Source organism: Copadichromis virginalis, linkage group LG16, assembly GCF_057382275.1.
Source record: "Copadichromis virginalis isolate Kocher_CV1m ecotype Utaka linkage group LG16, C_Virginalis_male_GT1.1, whole genome shotgun sequence".
In the NCBI taxonomy this organism is placed as follows: Eukaryota; Metazoa; Chordata; class Actinopteri; order Cichliformes; family Cichlidae; genus Copadichromis; species Copadichromis virginalis.
The window spans coordinates 16870006-16895565 of NC_140633.1; the positions used below are offsets into that span (position 1 = coordinate 16870006).

At 40.6% G+C, this 25560-nt stretch overlaps 1 protein-coding gene across 4 annotated transcripts in view; it reads right to left on the reverse strand.

Moving 5' to 3' along the window:
- The window catches only part of itprid2 (ITPR interacting domain containing 2), a 51793-nt gene that overhangs the window by 10789 nt on the left and 15444 nt on the right, over positions 1-25560 (reverse strand). For 3 of the 4 annotated variants that reach the window (XM_085435617.1, XM_085435615.1, XM_085435616.1), the window contains exons 7-14: positions 19525-19549; positions 18941-19036; positions 16493-16640; positions 14487-14547; positions 5705-5812; positions 3778-4144; positions 2198-2381; positions 116-161 (exon numbers count right to left, since the gene is read on the reverse strand). In XM_085435617.1, coding sequence (XP_085291743.1) covers positions 116-161; positions 2198-2381; positions 3778-4144; positions 5705-5812; positions 14487-14547; positions 16493-16640; positions 18941-19036; positions 19525-19549 — 1035 coding nt within the window. The remainder of the gene's footprint in view (positions 1-115; positions 162-2197; positions 2382-3777; positions 4145-5704; positions 5813-14486; positions 14548-16492; positions 16641-18940; positions 19037-19524; positions 19550-25560) is intronic. The other variant, XM_085435618.1, reaches the window with a different exon arrangement.

The window sequence follows — 25560 nt, forward strand, 5'->3', positions numbered from 1 at the left end:
GTACACATTTGCATTTTACTGAAAAGCACTGAATACAAACATGACCATCTGCTTGCTTAAAGGAAAAATGCAAGTGAAACGATAAGGTCACTCAGAAACTCAAGTCAGCGCTCACCTCCCGATCTAGACGTCCTGTGTGGGTTAGCCTCGTCTTCGTTAATCTACAGGACAAAAACAGGCTGAGTTTTAGGAGAAAGAAAGAACTGAACAGAGTCCTTCCCCTAAATAAAAGCTCAGGCTTTTTACCAACTACTCCGCTTCACTGAGCAGATTCAGGCAACGTGTGTCAACAAGCTCGTTTTTCTAAAGCTGCAAAGACCAGTGGACACGGGTTCTCATCTACCTGACACCCATGTGTCCCTTTTCTGTCTTCAAGAGTTTTTTTGTTTTTTTACCCCCCCCCCCGATGACGTAAGCTGTTGTGAACAGCTGGTTCTGAGGTCTAAAGTATAGCCTAAATATGCATAAAATTTCACTTCTGCCAGCGTATTACAGTAAGTAGAGGATTTTTGTCTTTATTTGCATGAATTTGAATCCTAGAGTATCGTTCCAAGCCATGCCCACTGGCTAACAGCCTACAAGGGAACCAGTCTGTGAGAACCGACAGCATACATGTAAATGTGAAATGGCTTTGGTAACCTGGGACTAGGGCTGGGCCATATTATACCGTTCACGGTAATACCGGTATAATGTTAGGCAACGATAGGAAAATGAAATATCGCGATAGAATATGAGTAAAACGCGCATGCGCAGTGCCTTTGTTTTCATACGCACATGGCCGATTGTTGAGTGAAACAGATGAACCAGAATTGGTTTGTAAAAATGGTGCAACTTCCGTGATGTGGAACTGGTTTGGTGTTTGTCCGTCAGATACACAACAAAGCACATTTTTTTGCAGAACATGCAAGCGGCCGTTCTAAGATGCTCTTAAATCTGGGAGTAATCCGGGTCCTAAACTCCGTATCCTTCAGGTCAAACAACACTGCAGCATCACTTAGAGTTAAAAACTGTCTAAATTCTTTCATCTTTAATAAAACGATCAGCATTGCTGCTTTACCAGGTGTAACTATAAAGTTTAACTTCCAGGCATCCATGAAAACAAAAGTTATTACATTTAACGGAGTTAGAAGTTAGCAGGAAGCTAGCGGAAGTTAGCTCGCTAGTTTCGCTAGTTACCTAAGCATGATATTGCATGTTCTGACTGAGAGATTTCTGAAAAAATTCAAACGTACAGCTCTGCTATCACTTCCAACATAAATGAAGACAGGAAACTAAACAGCAGTGACGTTTGTAGGGTTACTGAAGTTTGGCTAGCTGGTATATAATGATGTGCTACGTGATCGCTAGCGACACAGCTATGTTAGCATAACATAAACAGTGAAGCTGGAGGACGAACACTAACACTTTTCCACTTATAAAAGTTAACGTGAAGGTTCTTCATGGTTAGAGACAAATGCAATCGCATGGCAGGATGCTGTAAACGGACCAAACTTCAGTCAGGAGAACAACTGAGATAATCCATCCACAATACGAAGTTAGTCATTAATATACTGCAACAACATGGGAATAGAGCAGCTACCAGAGAATTCAACATTAATGAATCAATGGTACAGAAGTGGAGGAAGCAAGAAGAATGAGTTTAATAACGTTTGATTTATCTGACTGCTTTGTTTCGCTTAATGTGCCTTATAATCCCGTGCACCTTATGGTCCAAAAAATACGTACTGCACACTGCAGTTTAATGTTGCAAAGCACCTCTTTTTAACTTCAGTGGATATTATACATGGTTATGCTCAGGATATGTCAGCCCATTTCTACTGGAAATGCCTTTTGGTTAAACTTTCAGCAAGGAATTTGCATTTGCACTGTTACATTTTTATAAAGCTTTAATGTACATAAAAACCAGCTTCTTGTTTAAGTGAAAATAAATGGAAGGTTGTCTTTTTGCGCTAGTAATGTTGTGGAGTTGTATTTTGTCTCGCATCAATTATATCGTCGGTTATATCGTTATCGCAAATTTTCAAATATATATATCGTGATAAATATTTTTGGCCATATCGCCCTGCTCTACCTGGGACACCATCACAAACACAGGAACAGCTAAATAGTAGTTGGTGACAACATTGTAACATGCCCATGGAAAGAGGTCACCCACTAATTTGACCAAGGAGTATGAAGCCCCCAGAGAAACCCGTACCTCCTCTATTTCAAAAGAGTCTGCGTTTTCTGTGCGAAGATGTGCCGGCCGTGGCGGAGCCAGGGTGTGAGGAGCTTTCTCTGGGGTGGAGTTTCTTTTCTCCACCTCTTTAACCACCTGAGTGCCTTCCCCTGTTCCCTGGTTGGTTGACTGAAGGTCTGGGTCGGTGGTGTGCTGTTCAGGTCTGATGGGAAGTAGAAGTTAGTCAACTGAGAAGTAACTGGTAGAATATTTTGTTATTCAGTTATTTATATAACCTTAGCTTGACGTCTGAGCAAACTGGGACAGTGGGAGCTTATGTATGAGTACTGCAGCTTTGGATGCATGGATTCAAGCTGGCAGTGAAGTTTCATACTTCATGAAGAGTCTGATATCGGTTATTAATAAATACATGAGAGAGATTAACAGCAGCTTACGTGTTTTGAATTAAAACACTGATGCTATGAGTAGCACCAGGATGCTAATATGACAAAAATTACATCCCAAATTTGAGGTACTTTACAAATATTTTTCTTCTGTGTGATTCAGTGAATAATACATTTTAAGTCATTCAGAGGAATAGTTTTAAATGGAAACTTTCTTGTTAGTCATTCTAGTCACTTCTATTTATAAACCCAATTACAAAAAGGGTTCATACTCTGTATGTAAATAAAAGTAGAATACGTTGACTCACAAATCTCAAACTCATATTTTATTCACTGTAGAAGATAGCTAATGTTTGCACTGAGAAATTGTGGCATTTTAGAAAAAATACTAGCTCTTTTTTTTTTTTTTAATCTGATTCTCAGAAGTAAAAAATAAGCACAGGCTAATTCTGATAATCTGCAGGAGTCTCTGTGGGCAAGGGATAAGGCCAGGAGTCAATACTGAATCATGAATACCAGAAATACCAGATGTGAAATGATGCCTGCATCATCATCCAGCGCGATTATGATGGTTAATGATGGTCTTTGGAAGCCTATTCTTGGAGAGTGGTACAGATCTTTACATGCTAGCTAGGAGTACTCTGACTGCTGTTATGTGCGGGGATGCAATCCTCACATCTATTACCTGAGATGATTCAGTGACACCTGGGTTACTCCTTGTACAGGACAATGCCCAGCCTCATGTCTGCAATTCCTGAATGACAGTAACTGATGGCACTGACTAGCCGTCACATTCCTCAGACCTGAATCCAATTGAGAACATCTGAGATGTTATGGTGCATCTGAAACCAGAGACAGACCGTCTAGGAGCTCACTAATGCTCTGATCCAGATCTGGAAAGAGATCCCCAGGACACCATCTAATATCTTATTTGCTACAGGATTAACGGTAGCAAAAAGCAAAACTAGAAATGGTCTGTGGGCACCACTTGCTAAGTATTTCCCTTTTGTCTCATTTGTTGCCTCTCCATCACACCTGCTGTCACCGTTCTTTGTACTAAAGCAGGTGAAATGGATTCACAATGTAATATGATTCCTAACTGGACAGACCGATATTACTGAGGTCTGACAAAGTTTGAGAACCACTGGCTTCAATATCGATCTATATGTGTCATCCACAACTTCAAACTGGTTTATATGCATTAAGTAATGATACCTGTTGTCTGTTAGGGAACCTGTTTCTCCATCCCCACTGGTTTCCTCTGTAACTGTCGCGAGGGGACAGTTGTCTTTCTTGCGCATGTGTTTTGGGCTAACCACCTCTGCCTGGTGGTGAGAGTTGGTACTGGATCCGTCCTGTTCTGCTGACGCTGGTGCGTCAGCAGGAGCTTCATGTCCATTGGTTAGCATTTGCTGGTTAGGCGTTTGGGCTTCCGTCGACTCTGAGTTGGACGAGAACAAGTTGCGTCTGCTAATGCTTCTCGTGAGGATTTTGGCAGCGTTTATTACTGGGTCCCTCTTCTTCAGAGGAGAAGACTGCTCGTCTCCTCCTCCCTTTCGTCCTCCTTTTGCTCCTCCCTCTACTTCTCAGACGCAATTATAAAAAGTTAGAAAAAAGCCAAATCACTAACACTTTGGAGTAACACAAATATTGGTCAAACAACTACTAAAATAACTATTAAACTATTAAAAACTATTAAAAAAAAAAAACCAAAAAAAAAAAAAAAAACAAAAAAAAAAAACAAAACACCTGTCAGGAGTAGGGATGGGTATCGTTTAGGTTTTATCCGATATCGGTGCCAAACCGGTATTTTTGAAACAGTGCCGGTGCTTAAACGGTGCTTAAAGAATGGAAAACACAAACTTTGTCCAAAAACCTCTCATGTTCAGCTGTTTTTTTTGTAAAAAGATAACAATGTTAGCCTTTTCTGCAGCTATAGAGCATATACGGCATCACTCTTGGCTGGAAGCAGTGCTTAAACAATGGAAAAAACACAAACTTTGTCCTAAACCTCTCATGTTTAACTGTTTTCCACTTTTTCTTTGGTCATTTTAGCCTTTTTGGCCAGGGTGAAGGGAGTATCTGCCATCAAACAAGAAGACAGCTGCATGTAACTACGACGGTGTTTGCTAGTTCACCTTACATGCATTAATGTAATAACGTGGTTAGCCTACTCAGCGTAAATTACACACGAACAACATTAAGCTACTCACGCAGAGAAGAACGGCTGCTGCTGCCATCATCATCCTCATCATTTCTGCTACACTGGCAGGGCTAGGGGCCAGGACTCTACTCTTCGTGTTTTTGGGGGATGTTGCTAACTCCGGGTCCGATAACGGGCAACCCACCCGCAGTAGATGTGCTCGGTGTGAGGTCTTGCAGCAAGCTATCAAATACGGCGCATTTCTCGGCTTTTAAAAAAAACGTTATGCGTCGCCAGGTGTTTCATCAGATTTGAGGTGTTACCTCCTTTGACAGTATCACAGTATCAGCTTAAAGCACTTGTTGCAGGCTGCCGAGTTTGCATATTTTGCTGTGAAGTACAGCCATACTTTTGACCGCTTTGCCTTGGTCATTTTTAACCTGTAGCTCTGCTCTAAAAGAACGTACGTACCTGGCCCCGCCTACTATCCTCAGAAACGTAAAATGATTGGCTAGAATCCAAAGTGTATCACAGCTCAGGAAAAAAAAGCACCGAAATAAAGCACCGAAATGTGCGGTGCTTTTCGGTCTGGTTACTACCGTTTATGTCAGAACCGGATACCGGTACCCATCCCTAGTCAGGAGGCAAGGGTGCTGATCATGTCTTATTTAAAAATGTCTGTTCATCGTCTATTATGTAAAGTGATCCTTGTTAAAGCATCAAGTTGACCAGATATGACTAAAAACCATATGGACTTTGCTTTCAGTATCAAGTATAGGGCTACCCAACTATTCAGCTAGTGATTTTTATCAGTGTTTTTCTAGTCTGATGACTTCAGTTAAATAAGCCCAATGTAATATATTAAGTACATTTTATTGTAAACATCCTCCACAGCAGTAAAAGTCAGATTAGTGTTTGTGCACGACTCTCTGCGCTGCTCAGCCGGTCCAGACTAAAACAGTCCTTCAATGGACTTTCTGTTGTTGTTGTCGTCATTACCTTGATCCGTAGTGCTGATCCGCTGGACCGGCTGCCCAGAAACTTGACTGTAGAGCTGGAAGAACTCGTTCGCTACTGTTGTCAAGACCTCGATCTGACGGAAACGACCTGAGAAAGAAGGCAGACAAGACGGTCATAACTAGGGATGGGTACCGGTATCGTTCTGACATAAACGGTAGTAACCAGACCGAAAAGCAGCGCACATTTCGGTGCTTTTTTTCCTGAGCTGTGATACACTTTGGATTCTAGCCAATCATTTTACGTTTCCGAGGATATTAGGCGGGGCCAGGTACGTACGTTCTTTTAGAGCAGAGCTACAGGTTAAAAATGACCAAGGCAAAGCGGTCAAAAGTCTGGCTGTACTTCACAGCAAAATATGCAAACTCAGCAGCCTGCAACAAGTGCTTTAAGCTGATACTGTGATACTGTCAAAGGAGGTAACACCTCGAATCCGATGAAACACCTGGCGACGCATAGCGTTTTTTTTAAAAGCCGAGAAATGCGCCGTATTTGATAGCTTGCTGCAAGACCTCACACCGAGCACATCTACTGCGGGTGTGGTGCCTGTTATCGGACCCGGAGTTAGCAACATCCCCCAAAAACACGAAGAGGAGAGTCCTGGCCCCTAGCCCTGCCAGTGTAGCAGAAATGATGAGGATGATGATGGCAGCAGCAGCCGTTCTTCTCTGCGTGAGTAGCTTAATGTTGTTCGTGTGTAATTTACGCTGAGTAGGCTAACCACATTATTACATTAATGCATGTAAGGTGAACTAGCAAACACCGTCGTAGTTACATGCAGCTGTCTTCTTGTTTGATGGCAGATACTCCCTTCACCCTGGCCAAAAAGGCTAAAGTGACCAAAGAAAAAGTGGAAAACAGTTAAACATGAGAGGTTTTTGGACAAAGTTTGTGTTTTCCATTCTTTAAGCACCGGTTTAAGCACCGTTTAAGCACCGGCACTGTTTCAAAAATACCGGTTTGGCACCGATATCGGATAAAACCTAAACGATACCCATCCCTACTCCTGACAGGTGGTTTGTTTTTGTTTTTTTTAATAGTTTTTAATAGTTTAATAGTTATTTTAGTAGTTGTTTGACCAATATTTGCGTTACTCCAAAGTGTTAGTGATTTGGCTTTTTTCTAACTTTTTATAATTGCGTCTGAGAAGTAGAGGGAGGAGCAAAAGGAGGACGAAAGGGAGGAGGAGACGAGCAGTCTTCTCCTCTGAAGAAGAGGAACCCAGTAATAAACGCTGGTATCGGATAAAACCTAAACGATACCCATCCCTAGTCATAACACACCGCTCCAGAGAGAGAGAACAGCAGGAAAACAAAGAAAGAAAAGGACATGTGCAAGGCTTCCAGCCTGGACTGCTGGCACAGGACAGACTGTAGCCATGAATTTATGCTGACCCTGTTCAACAGAACAAACCACTTTTTTTTTTTAAGGGCGTAAAGCATCAACCAACTACAAAGCAATGACCAATTTGCTTTTTTAAGTGAAAAAGATCTTAAAGTATAGATTTCTGTATCCTGCATAGTGCTGAGTAAAATAAAATAAAAAAAATCATCTCAGGAGATTCACAGTTTCAGAAAACCAGACACCAGAGCTGTGACACTGCAGGAGACCAGAGACACGAACAGCAACTGCCAGAAACTATGGATTTTTTTTCAGTTTCCCCTGCTTTTGTATTGTTACAAGCTAAATGTGTGCTCTAGGCTCTAAAAATGAAACGGACATGTTTTCATCAGATTCTCAGTAAAGCTCCATAAATGTAATTTCAGCCTGTTACAGATGAAAGTTGACAGTCATGAGTTTGGCCTTTGCTCTAAAATAGAGCTCACTATACAAGTGTTTATTAGATGAGCAGAAATAAAGGAGTGAATGGTGGAGTGATTCCACAGCAGGACTTCATTCTTCAGAGAAATTGCTATTGTTAAAAATCTGGTTTTAAACAAAATGAATGTTTTGAATTGAAGAACTATTCTGAGAAATGAAAAACATCAAAAGCTGAACACGGACGTCAGCTCTGCCACTCCTTCCTCCTCCTCCCTCCTCTTGGGGTTGTGTAAGTCGAGCTGTCAGTCTTATTTCTAACAGGATGATGACTTGCATACTTTCCTGTCTTCCCTGCTCCCCCTGCCTGTCTCTCACTGTCTAAATACTCATCAGTCTGTTATAAAAACACCGACTTCTGTCTCCTGTCTTTATGTGAACATGTTGTTTCTCGCTTTTATGTAACAACCTGAAACACAGATCTGCTAACTTATATTTCCCTCACCTCTGACTTGCAAAGCCAAAACAACAACAACATTTATTTATACTGCATCAGAGGTAAAAGTAAACACATCATAACTGGATGTGTACATTTGATGGTGCTCTCACATAAAAAGTTAAAAGCAAAAGCCAAGTTGTAGCTTAGAGTTTACTCAGCATCTCTGATGTTTTAGCTTGCTTTAGCTCCTGGGTTCTGTTTCAGTGTGCTTTCACACCTACAGTTTATTTAATCTGGTTTGAATCAGTGCATGTTCTGGACGAGTGGATAACAATGATAATTTTACTCCAAACATCCAGCCAATATTTCAGGCAAAACCATACATAGCAGGCTAGTTGCTACAGTTTCTGTACTCTGTAGTCAACCACAAAGTATACAAGGCTACTGGAAGACGTTTAGCTTGAGTCAGTCAAGGTTAGCATAAACTAACTAAGCAAAAAGACCCTATGCAATGATGCAGATGTGGACGTTGGCCTTTCCTAAAATTTGTTTTTACCCCAAAGTGGCCCAAAAAACCCAAAACCAATTAATGCACCTTTAACCTCCTAAGACCCGAACTCTTTCACGACATGCATTTTTAATTTCTCTTTGATATTTTTTTTAACCTTATTTTTGTTTTTAAGAAAAATAAGAGCCACATATGAGGATTTGTTTAAAATTTTGATAGAACAGTAGCAGTATAATGTCCTCGTAAGTGGATATCAGGCCCATGTAGAGCAAAATTGAGTATTTTAGTCTAAATAACCCAAATTGTGATGTCCACATATGTGGATACAGGGTCCGAGGAGGTTAAAATAAGCTGCAGATCAGGCTGTCACTCACAACTCATGAGTATAGAACATCCTATTACACATACAGCTGTGTGTGATGATAGTAATACTGTGCGAGTGAGTTTCCTGCTCACTGCTGACTCTGCGTTAATGCTCATTCTGAGGATCCTAATACAGGAAGTGAGGATTAAGTGAAAACGGCACACACTCTTTTTCTGTATCCATCCCTGGAGATTTCTTTCTGATGGTGAGAACGGAGCTTACATAACAAACAACAACACACGCATGTATGTCTGGGATCTAGGGAACCAGTGGACGAGTATGAGAATGTTCTGGAAAAGAAGAAAGCCTCCAGGAACCTGACACGGGCCAGAAACTGTTAAAGGAGCAGTTCATCTTAGACACCCATCTGTAACTTTCATACATTTAGCTTTGAAATAAACATCTACTTAATCTTTTAGCTTTGGAGACCTGGACTGTCTTTTACTGTTACCATGTGCAAGTGTCCAGGTATGTGGAGGTTAAAAAAAAAAAGGAAACGCTCCTCTGAAGTTTCATCTGTGCCTGTCATTTACAACCCTAGTCCACAAAAGTTGACATGTTGTATACAGTGAGTACATCAGCAAGGCAAAATATCAAATGTTGAGACAATACAATACACTTCCTTTAAATTTAATGCAAGGATGTTTCAAAAAACGTTGAGGGCAGAGGGACGTTTACCATTGTGTTGCATGACCTCCTTTTGCTTGATATGAGGTTTCAACAGTTCAGGGCGTTCTTTGTTGCATTTTTCCACTTCGCAATGCTCCAAATGTTTTCAGTTCATCCGTTGTGACCTTCAGAATGTAGTTTGTATCATCTTACAAAATTAAGCAAGGAAATACTTGAAAAACACCGCCAGATATGTAGCACATATCATAACATTTCCCCCATTTTCACAGGCTTAAAAGTAATTGATACAGTTTGAGGGCCATGTGAGGCCTGTCCCCTTCTTATTTAATGTCAGAATGAAGCAGACATAATATTTGAATTTGATTCAAAGGTTTTCAATCTAATTTCAAATGGGGCCCAAAGAGCTGTCAGTGCAAGTGAAGGCAGGTTATCGTTAAGCTGAAAAACCAACCTATCAGAGACAGCAAAAAATTTAGGAGTGGCCAAAACAACAATCGTGAAATAAAGGAACTGATCAGCTCAGCAACACTAAAAAGACCTGAAAGATCTCAGGAGAAAAACAGCTGATGATCCGAGACAAACCTCATAAAATACATCTGCCAAACACGGTGGAGGAAATGTTATAGCATGGACGTGTATGGCTGTGAGTGGAACCAGATCACTAGTATTTATCGCCCATAGAGCAGCTATTCTCTCCTCAAATTCAGATTCAATGCTGGAAAACTTCATTTCCAAAATGAATGAATGAGCTAAAGCATAACATCGCAGAATATTTTCATCCAAATATTTAAAATAATTATGAAATTTGAAATTCTGTTTGTCCAATCACTTCGGAGTCTCTAGAAATGGGGGACCATGTATAAAAACGCTCGCAATTTCCAAACAGTTCAAGCAAAATTTGTGTTAAACCCTTCACTGGTCTAAAATCCGCTAAAAACTATAGACTTTCTATATTCATCCAATAAACTACAGCTCTAAGTGTACCGTCATGGATGCTGACTTTTGAACAAAGGGCTGATAACAGGCTCAATAGTCCATCTTTTCTTTATTTTAAAAACCCACCATCCATGATTTGAAAAAGACTTTCACTCACACACACACACACACACACACACACACACACACACACACACACACACACAAGTACAGCTAGCAGTGCCGCATGAGGGAACAGAACCGCATGGCTGTATTATGTCGAAAAAATATCATTAAACTGTTTGCCTATGCAGGATTTCATGGTCTGATAAATAATAAGCTTCAGCCGCTCTCAAATACTCTATAATGATTTCTTCACATTCTAATCTCTAATAATCATGTTGCTGATCCACTGACAGTTAATGCAGCTAATTGTGGGATGTTAATTCAGGTCTTTCCAAGTAATGTATGACTTTTTTCATTTGTTTTGTGGCAACATTTAAATTGAGAATGCACATCACTTTCTAATTCTATCGTTTTTTTTGCACCAGTTCAAGGCAAATACAAGCTTTTCTTTCCATTTGTATGTTGTTTTTGTATGTTACTAAAATTGTCAACGTTTCTCATTACATCGGTTTGATCTGCAGAATAATATCAGTCAGTAATAACAGTCAAAAGCTGTGACTTCTTTGTGAACTCTTAACACCTGAGAGCGTAAGCCTGGAAGAGTTGCATGATTTGTAGAGAGTCAACAGGTCTTCTGTTGACTCTCAGTCAGGGTGATGTCATGTTCACTTCTTCGCATTCATCTGAAGCGTTCAACACGTCTGATTGTGACGATTAAACTGAAATCATACTGAACTTGAGAGACCGCTGTCAGTACATTTGTGCTCTCCATTTCCACAATGAAGGCAGTGCAAGTGTCCAGCCAAGGTTCGCTGGGCTCTGATGTGTGTAATAAACAAACATTGATAAGAGAGCCACTGCAGACCTTTGGATAGTGTGTGAGAGCATTGCTAGAGTTTGTAGCAATGGACTCAATATAAAAAGCATTAGAGCAATGTAGACTGTGCTTGTGGCTGAAGAGGCACAGCTGCTCAGTCAAGACAGCTGGAGATTTCAGCGAAACAGGAAGAAGCCACTTGAAGTTGTTTGTCATATGAAATTCAATGGAAGCCAGCGGGGCCGAAATTAAATATGAGAAATAGGACTGCGCCTTTCCAAACAACACAAGTCAAGAGACAAGGTCAAAGGATTTTTATCATTAATAAATACAAAGAGGTTTTCTTTCCTGTGATATTCCCGGGACAAGTTAAGGTGCAATTATTTCTTTGCACACATAAAAGCTCACAACAATCAGCAACAACATTAAAACAAGAGCGAGTTGAATAACAATCAATCACGCCTTTATAACTTTTTTAAATATCCTGCTTGGAAACAGCGGTGTATGGCATTTATGCAGATGCTCCTTTGATTCGGATCAACTAAACAGTGTCGCAGAGCAAGCATACCCTCTTTCGTGGAAATGGTACTCCCCCAGAAAGCTATCACACCAAACCACACCATAACCCTGCTGAGGGTTGACCCGAGGACCACAGCAAAGAGCCAAAGGTGATGACTTTTATCTGCCCACCACAACTTTGGCTTTGACTCGGTTGAGTCAAGGAGCTTCAGTTTGCGTGCCATCAAACATCTTGTGACTCATATAGTTATTACTGGGAGCTAACAAGAAAATGAGGTCGTGACCCTGAGATATGCAGACAGAAATAATATATGTACACGAGCAGCCACACCCACTCTTGGTGTCCATAATGACCTGCATTAGTGTTTTAGAAAATAAACATCCAGGCCTGGGACCTTTGGTAAACTAAATGTCAGGATTTCTATTTGTTGGTGATAGAGATTACTTCATTGGCTACTGTCTGCAGCTCACACTCACAATATTAACCTTTCACACCACAACACTATGTAGAAAAATCCAACAGCTGTTGAGATTAACTTTTGTTAAATTTAGTTAATTCTGCAACACACACACGCACACACGCACACACACGCACACACACGCACACACACGCACACACACGCACACACACGCACGCACACACACGCACACACACACACAAAGAACAACCTTGAATGACAAGAAGAACATTGAGTCCTGCAACAGATGGCATGGCTCTCACAGAGCCCTGATCAACATCACAGAGTCAGACTGAGATCACATGATGAGACACCAGGCGCCGACATGGACTCAATTCAAAGTGTGGCATTATTCTGCAAAATGCCAAAGCCTGCATTGGCATACTGATGAGTCGGGATCAATTTAAACCAGTAATCTAAATTCCAAAGAAGTTAGGGCGCTGTATAAAATGTTTAAAAAAAAAAACAAACCCAGAATGCAATGATTTGCAAACCAGATTTTACTCACAGAAGAACATAAAAACATTCAAATATTTAAAATGAGATGCACCATTTTAAGAGGAAAAATTTTGGCTCAGTTTGTATTTTGTGGCAGCAACAAATTAAAAATAAATAAATAAATAAAAGCAGGCCATGTTTACCACTGTGTAACGTCTCTTCTTCTTTTAACAGCAGTCTACAAACTACAAACTGAAGAGAACAGCTGCTGGACTTTCAGAGAAAGAGTGTTGTCCCATTTTTGTCTGCTATCTAGCTGCTTAACAGTCCTGGGTCTTCTTTGTCATATTTTTTAATTTAGTGATGTTCCAAATGTTAATGCTAAACTGCCCTGCCTGCAATACAGACCTTTTCACCAAAGAGTTAAGGTCAGTGATCCTAACACTGGTTTTCAGCTTTGTCCCTTACACACAGGGATTTCTCCAATTTCTCCAAATGTGTAGGTGATATCATGCTCTGTAGATGAGTCTCTGCAATTTGACTTTTGGGACAATTATTCTGAAGTTGCAGCACAGTTTGTAGATGCAGTTTTTTTTTTTGCAGACTGGTGAACCTCTGCACAGCTTTGCTTCTGAGAAACTACCTCTCTAAGATGCTCTTACCGTCCCAGTTACTTTTCCAGCCTTTCGTTGCCTTCTCCCAACTTTTGAGACGTATCGCTGCCATCAAATTCAAACTAAGCCAATATTTTTAATTAAATACTGAAATGTGTCAGTTTAAACATCTTATATATTTTCTATGTACTAAAATAGGGGCTTTGGAAATGCAAATCAGTGCATTCTGTTTATATTTACATTTACACAGCATCCAAACAGTTTTGGACCTGGGTTTATATTTGGCTTTTATGCAGTTGAGACAGTTGTTCATTTATCATAGTTGACACCACAAATCCGCATCTTATGTTAGCCGCTGACAAGTGTATGGCTGGTTGTGTGAAGTGATCGTGACAACAACTTACTTGCAGGTAAAAAAAAAACTAAAACAAAACTAAAACTAAAAAGACAAGACCAAAAAAGAAAACAAGGCAGAGCTCGATCGGCCGTATGAAAATATAAATCTGTTGCCTTCAACGAGCACAACAGCAACAAAGAACAGCAAACAAGAAGAAGTGAGACTTTATCATCAATAAACTGGAGCAACTAAAAAGTAGAAAAGTGACCAAAGACTCAGTTAAAGTATTCTAGAGCTGAACTAATTTCACCTCTGAAGTGATTCATCTACACACACACACACACACACGCAGCTGACTGTCTTCTTCTTGACAGTTTAACAGTGTAAGTGCAGTAAAAAAAAAAAAAAGAAATGCTTTGCCAGATCCTGTGTGTGTGCGTGTGTCTGTTCGGTAGTGAGCCAGTACCTTCATGCAAAAACGCATTTGAAAACAAAAAGAGGCCAGGATGTTAGCGGAGCAGGTCTGTGTGCACGTGTGCGTGCGTGCGAGTGTGTGTGAGTTTGGGACAAACAGACCTTTGTCTTTGCTGGCAGTGTTGTCCAGGCAGTTGGCAGAACAGCTAAAAAAGCTGAAGGACCCCACAAAACACCACAATAATACTGGGAACAGGACACACACAGTCACCGAGCTTCACTTCCTCTGCCTACAGTTTCAGGACGTGAACCTCTGAGCTTCTCATCACTATCATGGTTAACCCTCCACCTGCAGCACTGAGGCTGTAGAAAGTAAACCCAAACACCAGAAGAGATGCAGCAGCGTTAAAAGCATGGAGGTACATACTTGTCAGGGCGTAGTTGGGGTTCTCCACCTCCATCCGCTGCAGCTGAGCTGCCAGGTAGACCTGTATATGTAACACAGGAAATAATGCCATTACAAACATTATCTGTGACTGATGGTAATACGGCAGCAGGTTTTCCCCTGCTGATAATGTTTACTTAATATAGAGGTAACTAAGAGTCACTGTGGGAATTTTTTTCCCTTTATGTTTGCATTCTGTCTGATCAATAGAGAAAGGCAGAGCTTCACTGTAACAACAGTATGAGTCACTGCACCTCGAGCTGTGGGCGCAGGTCTGTACCAATACACCTGGAAAAGTAACTAGAGGAGCTGGTTCACCAGCCCTCTCCCCGAGCACCACCAGGGCTGATCAAGACAGGCCATAACTCTGCTTAGCTATGACTGTGCTTTGGTTGTAAAGTCTATGGCTGTGACACATTATCTTGTAATTTGGGGAAGACAAATTGCTTTGATTTGTTGCAAGTGTGCGGTAAATTTAATTTAAGCTACTCCTTAGTAAGCATCTCCGTCACTGTATCGAAGCAACACAAGTGAAATAGAGTAGAGCTTAGTTACGTGCATAACTTAAACCTCAAACGCAGCTGAAGTTTTAGCAGTAAGCAAGTCTGTAGCCACTACTTTGCCGCTCTCATTGACCACATACTGCCTTAGATTATGCTTGAAAAGAAGGACCGAGCATTGTGAGGTCTCACATTTGCCAACACACAACTTTGTGGACCACAGGAAATCCAATAATGATTCCTTGGGAATGTAAGACTTTCAGCGAGGGAATGCCAACGGGTTTTAAAAAAATTATTTTACACTCAACATCTATACAAGCCACAATTCTGCACAGTGTGAAGATCCTTGGTTCAGCGTTCCTCATTAGCACGCACATGGTAACACTGTAGATCAAGTTTTGCACACTAGTATCATGGCTGAACATCTTGTTCTGGTTTTTAGAAACCCCAATAAGAAAAAGCTTACTGCTATTTGGAGAGCTCCAATAAAAACTGGCCTACTGCTAAAAGCCAGAAATAGTATTATGCTCATGCCTACAGAGGTATTAATGATAAAATAAAAAGATAAAACATACCAAAGATATAAAAAAATATGAATAGGAATCTTTTTTTTTAAAAAAGCCAACGATAACAGTTTGACAGGGATTAAATTGTATTTTTGCACCAAGAAGGTGATTCAAGGAGATATTAGACAAAAACTTGGAATATCTCAAAATGGTCATCTTAAAAAAAAAGAGATAACGGGGCAAGAAGAAGTGGCAGAGCTAAAAACTATGTACAGCAGATGAACTGTAGCTGAAAGTCACGTCTTTAAGAAATAAAAAAACTCCAGCAGAGAGAGCGATGCATGATGATTTCCAATTTCAATAAAACACTGCACCGATTTCCCATTTTCCTGGCAAAATGTAAAGAAACGAAGGGTGGCTCAAAACATTTGCACAATATTATGTGTCAAAAAACTTTACGTCCCTGAATATGGCTAGTGTATGACTTAAAAAAAAAAAAAAAAAAAAAACCCTGAAAAATGTGAATGCTTAACGTTTTCTAATAAACCGCAAAAATATAAAGTAATCATGCAAATAAAGAAGATTTCATTGTTTTTGGAAGTATCTGGTCACGAGAGTATTAAAAAAACATTTAAATTTGGAGCAAAATAAATTTAATTCACGTTAAAGTTATTAAAAATCGTCCTGCATGAGTGAGTGTCAGAAGAATTTGCACCAGACCATCAAGTAGACTGTGAAACATTTCACTGAGTAAGTTGAAAGTTGGATCTGCTTGTGCCATTAAATGCAAAGTCAAGGATCACTGAAGTGACTTGGACGTATCCTCTGTGCTCCTGGTTCTGTGAAAGTGTTTGCAATGTACGGCCAGCGACCTTCTGATCATTCACAAGTGTGCATTATAAAAGTGCTAAACAAACTACAACGATGAACTTAAAAAAAAATCAAAACAAAAACAAATCCATTTCTTTTGCTCTGTCTGTACCTTGACGTCGATGCCTCGCGCCGAGGAGCTGCTGTTGAAGAACCTGGAGGGGATCTTTGAGGACAGGTCGGGTTCTTCTCGACCAAAGCCAAGGTTTAACAGGATTTCCTCAGGATCCTCCTCGTATAGGTCCAGCAGTTCTGACACACTGCGGAGAGACACACGTTAGAGAGAAAGTTCAGAATTAGTCTGAACTTTCTCTCTAACTGCAGAGTGACGACTGCAAATCTGAACCGCTATGAAAACACACAGCCAGCAAGCAGAGTCCTGCTCTTCAACCATTTTACTGAGACCTGAATCCTGACTAGCAGCAGAAGACTAATCCATCCCACATTTTCACCTCAGGTTTTGCCAACACAACAAGTTGCTATTTGCGTAGAGCAGACAGTGTAAAGTAGTTATGCAAAATAGTGTATTTTATATTGTATTTGGGTGATTCTAACACAGTGATACCTGCATTTAGATGAGGCTGCTGTGGTTTCTTTTTCTACCCGCTGATAACTCAGCGAGATAATCGTCTGCACTGTAAGGTGATGATGCTACTCATCTTCATAATACAGTTTCTATTTTTATGTACTTGTGAAATCGTGAGAAGCCACTATACATCATTTACCACATTTAACACCAGCTAATAACGTCAGCCGCCAGACACGCCTGCTGCTCCGACCTCATCGCCTTATCCTGTCCACTCACCACAACCACAATCATCCTGATAATTTACCCACCACATGTGTTTATAGGTAAAGGATGTGGACAGTAGATATTTCTGATAGAGCAGTGACACTGCAAGCCATTATTACTCCAACCAAAAACAATTAACCTACATTTATTTCAACACTAGAGGTTCCTGATTCTTTACTTTGGCTCACAACTTTTAAAAAGAATTAAATTTAAGTGTCTGCTCATGGCTAGTGCCCAATCAGAATTACCCTGATGGGTCTGGGAGGAGGAGTTGGCCGTCCGATTGGGGTCTGGAATGTGGGGCCTCCCTGCTGCTGCCGAGCCGGGGCAGTCTGCTTCTCCCCACCCCAGGGAAAAGGGTAACACCACCTGGGTCTGGGTGCAGTTCCCCCTCCAGGGGCAAGGGTACCTAGACCCAGGGCTTAGAGTACGCTTGGGGAGTGTGATTGTGTGTACAGCGTCTCTTTATGTCTGTCTCCACGTTGGTTGCGTGTTGAGTAATTGCATATGAGAGCATGAGGGTGGGAATGGATGTTTGTGTCTGTGTGTGCCTGTATGTCTGTGTCTATATGTCAGGTTGGGTATCAGACGCCACCTCTCTGGGGACATCTCAGGCCCTCCAAGGTTTGGAGGTCTATCTCCCCCCACCACCACTTCCCCTGCCAGTGGCGGACTCCCTCAGACATTGGTGCGTTGGTGGTTCTTTGTGTCTGGGGATGGGCGTCCAGGTACACACCGGCTCACTCCTTGGCGGCCACTTATCGGGGCCTGGAGCCTGAGGCTCGCTCGGGCCACTTTGGGGGTGGGGTGCCCTCGGCCTGGGGCTCGGTCACTCAGGCACGGCTGGCTGCCGGCGGAGCTCACGGGCGCGTCACTGCAACTCCCCCTGGCTTCTGCTCCACGGCTGCTGAGTGAGCCCTCATCTGGGACTCTCCTCAGCTCTTTCTGGGACAGTGGCGCAGCTGCCCCTCTGTTGGTCTTCCTTGGTCTCTTGTGTTCTGGGGGCCTCTGGATGTCTGGAGTTTCGATCTAGGGAATCTCCTAACTACTGCTCGACATCCAAGGAATTTAAAATAAGATGGTTTTTGGACAAAAACTCTTGCACTCCTCTTGAATAGATAACACTTCCTCTTAGAAATACACCCTGACTTTGACCTTTATGGACAGTAATTTTGTTTGGCTACAAATGAAAAACCTGAAGTACCAGACTGTTTCTTAAAGTTCACCATCGGGACACTTCTTCTGAGAAACTAGTTTGAGAAATGCTGTCACTTCATTACTTGGCAGACGATTGGATGAACCATCCGTTTATCACCATCTACCATGGGCAAACTTCAACTAATCAGGTCATCAATTCACAGGATGCCGAGCGTGCAAAAGAGGACATGCTACCATATAGTTACAGCAGTGCAGCTGCCTATGTACTTAGAATATTACAAGATTTATTTACATTAAATTTATTTATTACTGCACTTAGGTGGTAATAAATAAATAAATTCATTGGCATGTGATTGGATGAAGCATCTGGCTAAAATAAATGCATAACTGCAGTCGCACTGGCTAGGTGCTTATTGGTCAGACTTACGTTTAACTAACAGCACAACTTAAAACCTTGCAATGCAGATACTCTACTGATTAAAATCTTCAACTCCCTTGCAAGGTAAACTAAAGAGTTCTCTGGTTTGAGATTTAATATCAGCATCTCTGAGAGTTACTTTCTGCAGATCCCTGCACAAATCTGAGTGAGAAGTGAGCAAATGAACTGACCTGGACACGGTGCTGCTTTTCCCAGATCCTGTGGAGTTCATACTCATTCCTTTCTCTTTATATTGGCTCCTTTTCTGATCCGCCGCAAGATCAAAACTGCATATGAAGCATTAACATACAGAGAGGCATTAAATCACGCACGTGCATGTGAGAGAAGGGAGAATCTAAAGCTGTTTTTAAACATGAACTCTGGAAAACATCAGGAGAATCAAATCAAATCAAATCAAATGATTCACCACATCTGCTGCTTTACATGTTTCACATGTGTTCTCAACACTTGAAATAAACTGGTTTATGCAAGCTGCATGAGTCAAGCATGCAGGAGGCAGGGCACAGGACCACTGCTGCTTACTGTGAATTCATAGTAAGCATTCAATTACTTACTCTTTTCCTCACATGGGTGAAATTATGCATTTCATGGACTCTGACAGAGCTGGATGAGACATTAAATGGCCTTTCTCGTGTCAACTCTTTAGTACAGAGTCCATCTACGTCAGGTAATGTCTAGAAAAGCTTCAGGCTTAATGCACCAACCAGCTGCCACTTTATTTACTGAATGTAGAGAGTAAAACAAATGAACTCACCAGGCTTTGGTTTGAGGATAGTTGGCTGCAAAAGAAGAACATGAAAATATTAAGTATACATCCAAATACAGAATGCTGAGCAGCATTACTGTGTCACTGCTCTGTGCCTTTAATCAATAATCTATCAGAAACTTTCCCCCTGACCAAATCAACATAACGAAAAACACAGAACAGGACAAAAAGGAAACCATAAAGTCCCAATAAATCAGCTATATAAACAAGTTTTGACTTGACCACAATCCCAGGGGACTAGAGGTTGGACAAAACTAGCCTTAAAAATGAAGAGAAAAAAAAGAAAAAGAAAAAAGGAGTCGGGATGTGAAAGTCATAAATAAAATGAAAACACTGCATTAAAAATGGCAACAACCAAACAACAGCACATTAAAACGCACCATCAGAACATTTAAGAAACAAAACAAAACAAAAAAAGCATGACATGAGTGCACTTAAACCAAACAGCAAACCAGGGGAATATATGTGGATCTTTCAAAAGGATGAAGTATTGTCAACAACAGGGCGGTACTTAATGTGGGTGGCTGATTTTTTTTTTTTCCTGGAGTCTGGCAGCAGCAAGTGGGAAATATTTTGGTTTTAAAGGCGAGAGTAGGCGACTACGAGGAGTTAACGGGAGGATGATGCAAGTCACCTTGAGGCGGATTATGGCATTAGAAGCCTCTTTAGAGCTGCTCTGCAAAGAACAAACAGCTGCACTGGTTACCAAAGAAATACATGACTGATGTAATATGATCTGGAATTTTACTAAGCCAATACAGGAGTGATGTCTTGTCTTTTCTTTGTAGCAGCTGCATCTTGGACAAATACTAGTCAAGAAGGGGTGTAATGAGACAACTAAGTACAGGGAGCTGTCGAGTAGTCTAGTCAAGAGGTGATAAAACAAATACTGGATGAGTCATTGTGAGATAAAACTGGTTTTAATTAAGCTAAAATTCCTAAGCTGATAAAAGCTATCATTCACAGAGACCGCTAATTTGAAGAAGACATTAAAGAAAAAGATTTTTGTGTTCGTCGTGAGTAGAAGAGGAACCTTTTAAAAGGTTAGTAACTAAGCTGATTTCACTTTTGCCCGAGTTTAGCTGAAATATGTCTTTGAATATGACAACATTTGGACGGTCAAAGAGGTTCTTCAGTGAACAAACTGTTTCCACAGACTTCAGGGGAAGTAAAATTACACTTGGGGGTTGCCATATAAATTGGGGGCATCACGTAAAAAATGGTTTCCTATTGTAACAGAAGATTCCCTCTCTCTGTCCCTCAGACAGAAAGACGACAACTTTAAATTTTAGGCTCTGCAAGAAGACTTTACTCTTTAATGTGACACACAAACCTGAATAGAAAGAAAGCAGGCACTGTACATCCTGACTACAGCAACCACTACAGACAAAAATAAAAAAACCTTTTAGATAGGAGAACAAGTTTTTCTAAGACCTTTTCCAATAGGCCGTTACAACAACGTACAACAGTTATTAAGAAGGTTCAAGATGACATTTTTTAATGAGATGCACAGCTGAATGCTTGAAACTAAATAATCAAGCAACTATTAATTATAGATTAAAAAGGATAGGAACAGTGAGTGGAACTTCAGTACAGGATACTAGTTCAGTTGGTTGAACTTGCTCGCCATTAGCCTCTCCTTTACAATTCTGTCAACCATTTGCTATAAATCTCCCAGAAAATGTAAAGGCTAAGGTCTTCCTCAAGGTCTTTTTAAAATCACCGAGAAGGACAAAAAATAAAAATCTGTGACCATGTCTTAAGAAACTAACACTAGCCTTAATCTATACCTAGCTACAGCAGAGAATATCTGCCAAGTTTTTATTTCGTAACACTTCAAAATAAAAAACTGCTTTTGCCCAACTTGGTCGGAATCAAACCAGCTGTCCTAAAAACGTTGAAGTTTAATTAATGTGCCGTTTACCACGGTTTGCTTGTACTGAGCGCTGATGTAGGTAAACTTTCATTTTGTCAAGCAACTTTAAAAAAAACGTCATCACTTGCTGCAGGTCTGACTGCTTTTTTTTTTCCATTTAACAAGAACTTGCTGAGACATGTCGCCGTCTGTGTGAGAGCGTCTTTCTATTCCAGCTCATTTCAGATGAACTTCTTGGAATCAACAATGTTTTTCTTCTCTAACAGACCGCTGGATTAAAGCAGCCAAACGTGACAACAGTGACATCCACACGCTAATTCACCGATTCAGTTCCACACCATTCACCCCGAACTATTTAATTCACTAATTCACTTCTATCCCATTCACCCCTTAGCACTTTAATCCCTTCCTATCCTGTCCTCCTAATGTTAAACAGCATAAGAGCCAATTAGGATCTGTCCATACCTGACATCTGGAAAATCCTCCACAGAGGACATCAGCTACTCCTGTCAAATATCACTCTCAACATAATTAAGGCACATACTGTCAGGATATAACATGAAGCAGACAGAGACACTCAGACTAAAGAATCCTAATGTCACCTCTGTATAAACACAGACAGCTTATACAAAATCAAATGGTGAACACAGGCAGGCTGAGTCCTTGATGCTCAGGAAATGTTTAGTGACGCTAAACTAAATATCCTTAGACATGAAATATTTGATGCAGGTATTTTTAGTCAAATATGCATTTCCCATTTCCCAAATGTTTTATGAATTTGGTAATTTAATCAACCAAATCCTTCAAACTCATGCTAGCGTAACATTTTGAAAGTTTCACATTTGTGAAAGTGAATAGCTGCACAAACAACTGAGATTTTACTTTTAAAGACATGAGCCAATCGGTGGGAGGAGCTTATCAGGTTGGAATGTGTCACAAAAATTATCTTCAAAGAGTTCAGACTCGACCAATCCAAAGTCAGAAAGGCTGTGTGCAAACAAAAGAAAGTGTCATTAGCCTCCACAGGAGTGGTTGACTGATAAAACTCTCTTCCTGTGCAACACAGGGCAACTTCTGAGGGTTTTCAGAGTCCAGCATCAGGAGCGTAATGAAAAAATGCCAGGCATGGCTGGCCTGAGAAAACTAGGCTGCTGCTCTACAAAAACATTGCTGCTTGATGCCTTTGACTAAAGATCACATTAGAAAGCCAGAAGGCTGCAAAAACAATGCGTGAGAAGAATGAATAGACTGTTTTGGTTTAACTGAGAAGCATTATGGAGAATGTAAAGGATACATGAACTGTTATTTATATAGTGCTTTTTTTACTGTGACTGAGCATGCATATTTTCACCCATTAACACACTCATACCAGCACCTTTTATCGATCACACTTGGGAGCGCTGCACAAAGCAGGGATCAAGCCATGGAGGTGGTAGCATCTGGGCCAGAACAGTTTGTGATCTTTGAACAACAAATTCTGACTTACTCCAGTAATTGCTAAAGAAACTTTTCGAGCTTGGTCCATGACTAGAATCTCAAGACAGGATGGGTCAAGCAGCTTAATAACAATGTAAAAACAAAAGTCATCAAGGGTCCAAAAAGAATAAATATCACATTTCAAAATGACCAGGTCCTAATCCTAAGCTGACAGAAGGGTTGTCGAATAGCCTGAAGTTCAACCCCCACCCTTGATACGCTATATTAGGTCATTTTCCTCAATAAATAAAACAACCAGATTTCACTGAGTGGTACAAATTGTCCTATTTGGACATCAGTGCTCAGAAAACTAAATTGATGGTTGTGGATTTTACGATTACCTGCCTTCAATGGAAAAAAGATGAGGCTACTGAGTTTGTGCAGCACTATAAGTGATAACAAGCTGACCTTTGAGTTTCAGGTGGAAGCCATGTGTAGAAAAGCTTACCAGCACAAGTGTACTTTTATCACAAGCTTTGAGGTTTCCATGTCAGCAGCACGTTTATGAGAAGGTTTTATTGAATCTGTACTTACATTCTCATTTATTAGCTAGCACGGGCCACTGAACCTCAACAGCAAAAGCAGGCTGCAAAGTACTGTCTAATATGGAGAGACAGTCTAATATGTAGGAAAGTAGGACATGCGCGCCTTTATGACCTTCCTCATCTGTACAAAGTTAGGACTCTGAAGAAGACCCAGTCAGTTCTGGTTGATCCTAGCCACCACTTGTCTAAGATGTTCAAGTAGCTTCCATCTGGCCGGATACAGTATATCAACATGCAGGACAGACTATGCAAACTCGGTTGTTGTCTTTTTTGTGTATTTGTTGTGCGCTTTCTGCTGATACAAGGTAAAAACTTGTAGAATTAACCAATTAACACCTATTCAGCGCCAGATTCCCCCAACTGATCTCCGACACACACACACCATACATGACATTTCAACAGAAAGTCATTACAGGCTATTGTTCAGTTGGTAACATATACACTCTGCCGTCCTTACAAGATCACAAATATGATGAACACGCACACTCAGTTGTGCGTGCAGCGTGTTCCCACACCTCTGCCACTGTTGACTTTTCCTTCAAGAAGAAACAAGACTGGAATGAAGATGATGAGGTATCACAAGATACTCTGTTGATTTAAGCACCGTTTTGTCAGACCTTCATCCTTCATTTAAAACACATGATCAAAAGACACGTGGGTCAAAATAAATAGTTTTATCTATATTCATTATTATTAAATAAAAAAGAAATGTCAAAAAGTCAACTGCCTTTCTCTTCTATGGGACTCCTTAGGAAGCTCTATGGGATATGCAGTCCTGTGAAAATCAAAGTTTTCCCAGGACTATACAGTCCTGTAAAAACACCAAATTACACTCAATGATTAAATAAATTGCTGTGGAAATTTTTTTGGCTGACTCTTCTTCACTGCATTGCTTCGATTAATTGATGTTTGTTGGCATTTCATTTGATTTTGACTGGGCCACTGCAAGACTAGATTTCCTGCTGTGCTTTAGCTTTTCACGCTTTAGCCGTCTCACATTTGACTCTTTAATCCTTTGGTATACAAAGGAGTACAGTTGACTCAATGACTGCAACATGCCCAGATTCTTTGGTTGAAAGTCCAAATCATCACATTTCCACCACCATGCTTGACAGTTAGTATGATATGTTGTGTTTGGTTTACATTTAACATTATAGCCATACATTTCCACTTTGGTCTCATCTGTCCAAAGGACATTGTTCCAGAAGTCTTGTAGTTTGTTAAGATGCAGCTTTCCAAACCTAAACTGTGCTGCCGTGTTCTTTTTAAAGAGAAGAGGCCAAGCCAACTTGTTCCTTCTTAGAAATTTCACAGTCATGATGTCAATTAAGATTTAACATGCCAATAGGTTGCAACACTCTGCTAACACAACCTCTGAATAACTTCTGCTTTTACAGAGGTGCTCACATTTGCTGATGATCAACTAATCGAATGTATCTGAGTAGCAGCACCTGGCTCCTACTTACCTCTTATTTCCTATAGAAGCATAATGGTGCACTTAGTTTTTTCAGAAAGTTTTTTTTTTTCAGTTCTCTACAATGCGCTTTGTAATAGTTTGCAGATCGTTATAGGTCATTGTTTATCCTTCTAAAAGTTGGTTTTGGACTACTGAAGTTTGTATCCAAATTTCTCTCATGACCAAGCACAAAATAACTCATACTATGTTGATGACACTACACTTTACCTCCATTTAGTTTCCTTACACAGACTTTCCACTGACAGATCCGTAATGGGAAAAAAACCAAACCTCCCACACACACTAGATAAAACTCTCAATGGACATAGACCGTGTCTATGTATTTGTGGCTTGTACACTACACAATGCAACACATTACATGATGACTGCATGACCCAAAAATTGATTCCATTGAACTAACTGAAAGTGTTGGGATAACTAGAGGGTGTTCAAAATATCAACTATTCACTTCTCAGCTCAGTAGTGATTTAGGAGCGAGATGCAACAAATCTGTTCCTGACTACAACTCATCCAAATCTAAATAACCTGGTGTCCGCTGCCTCTGTGTATGGAGTCACAGAAAACTGAGAACTAAATCCAGTTCATAAAGCCTCTAAAGACAACTATGTCATTCAGCAAAGTACTACAATTCAGAAGCTTTGTTTTTAGGC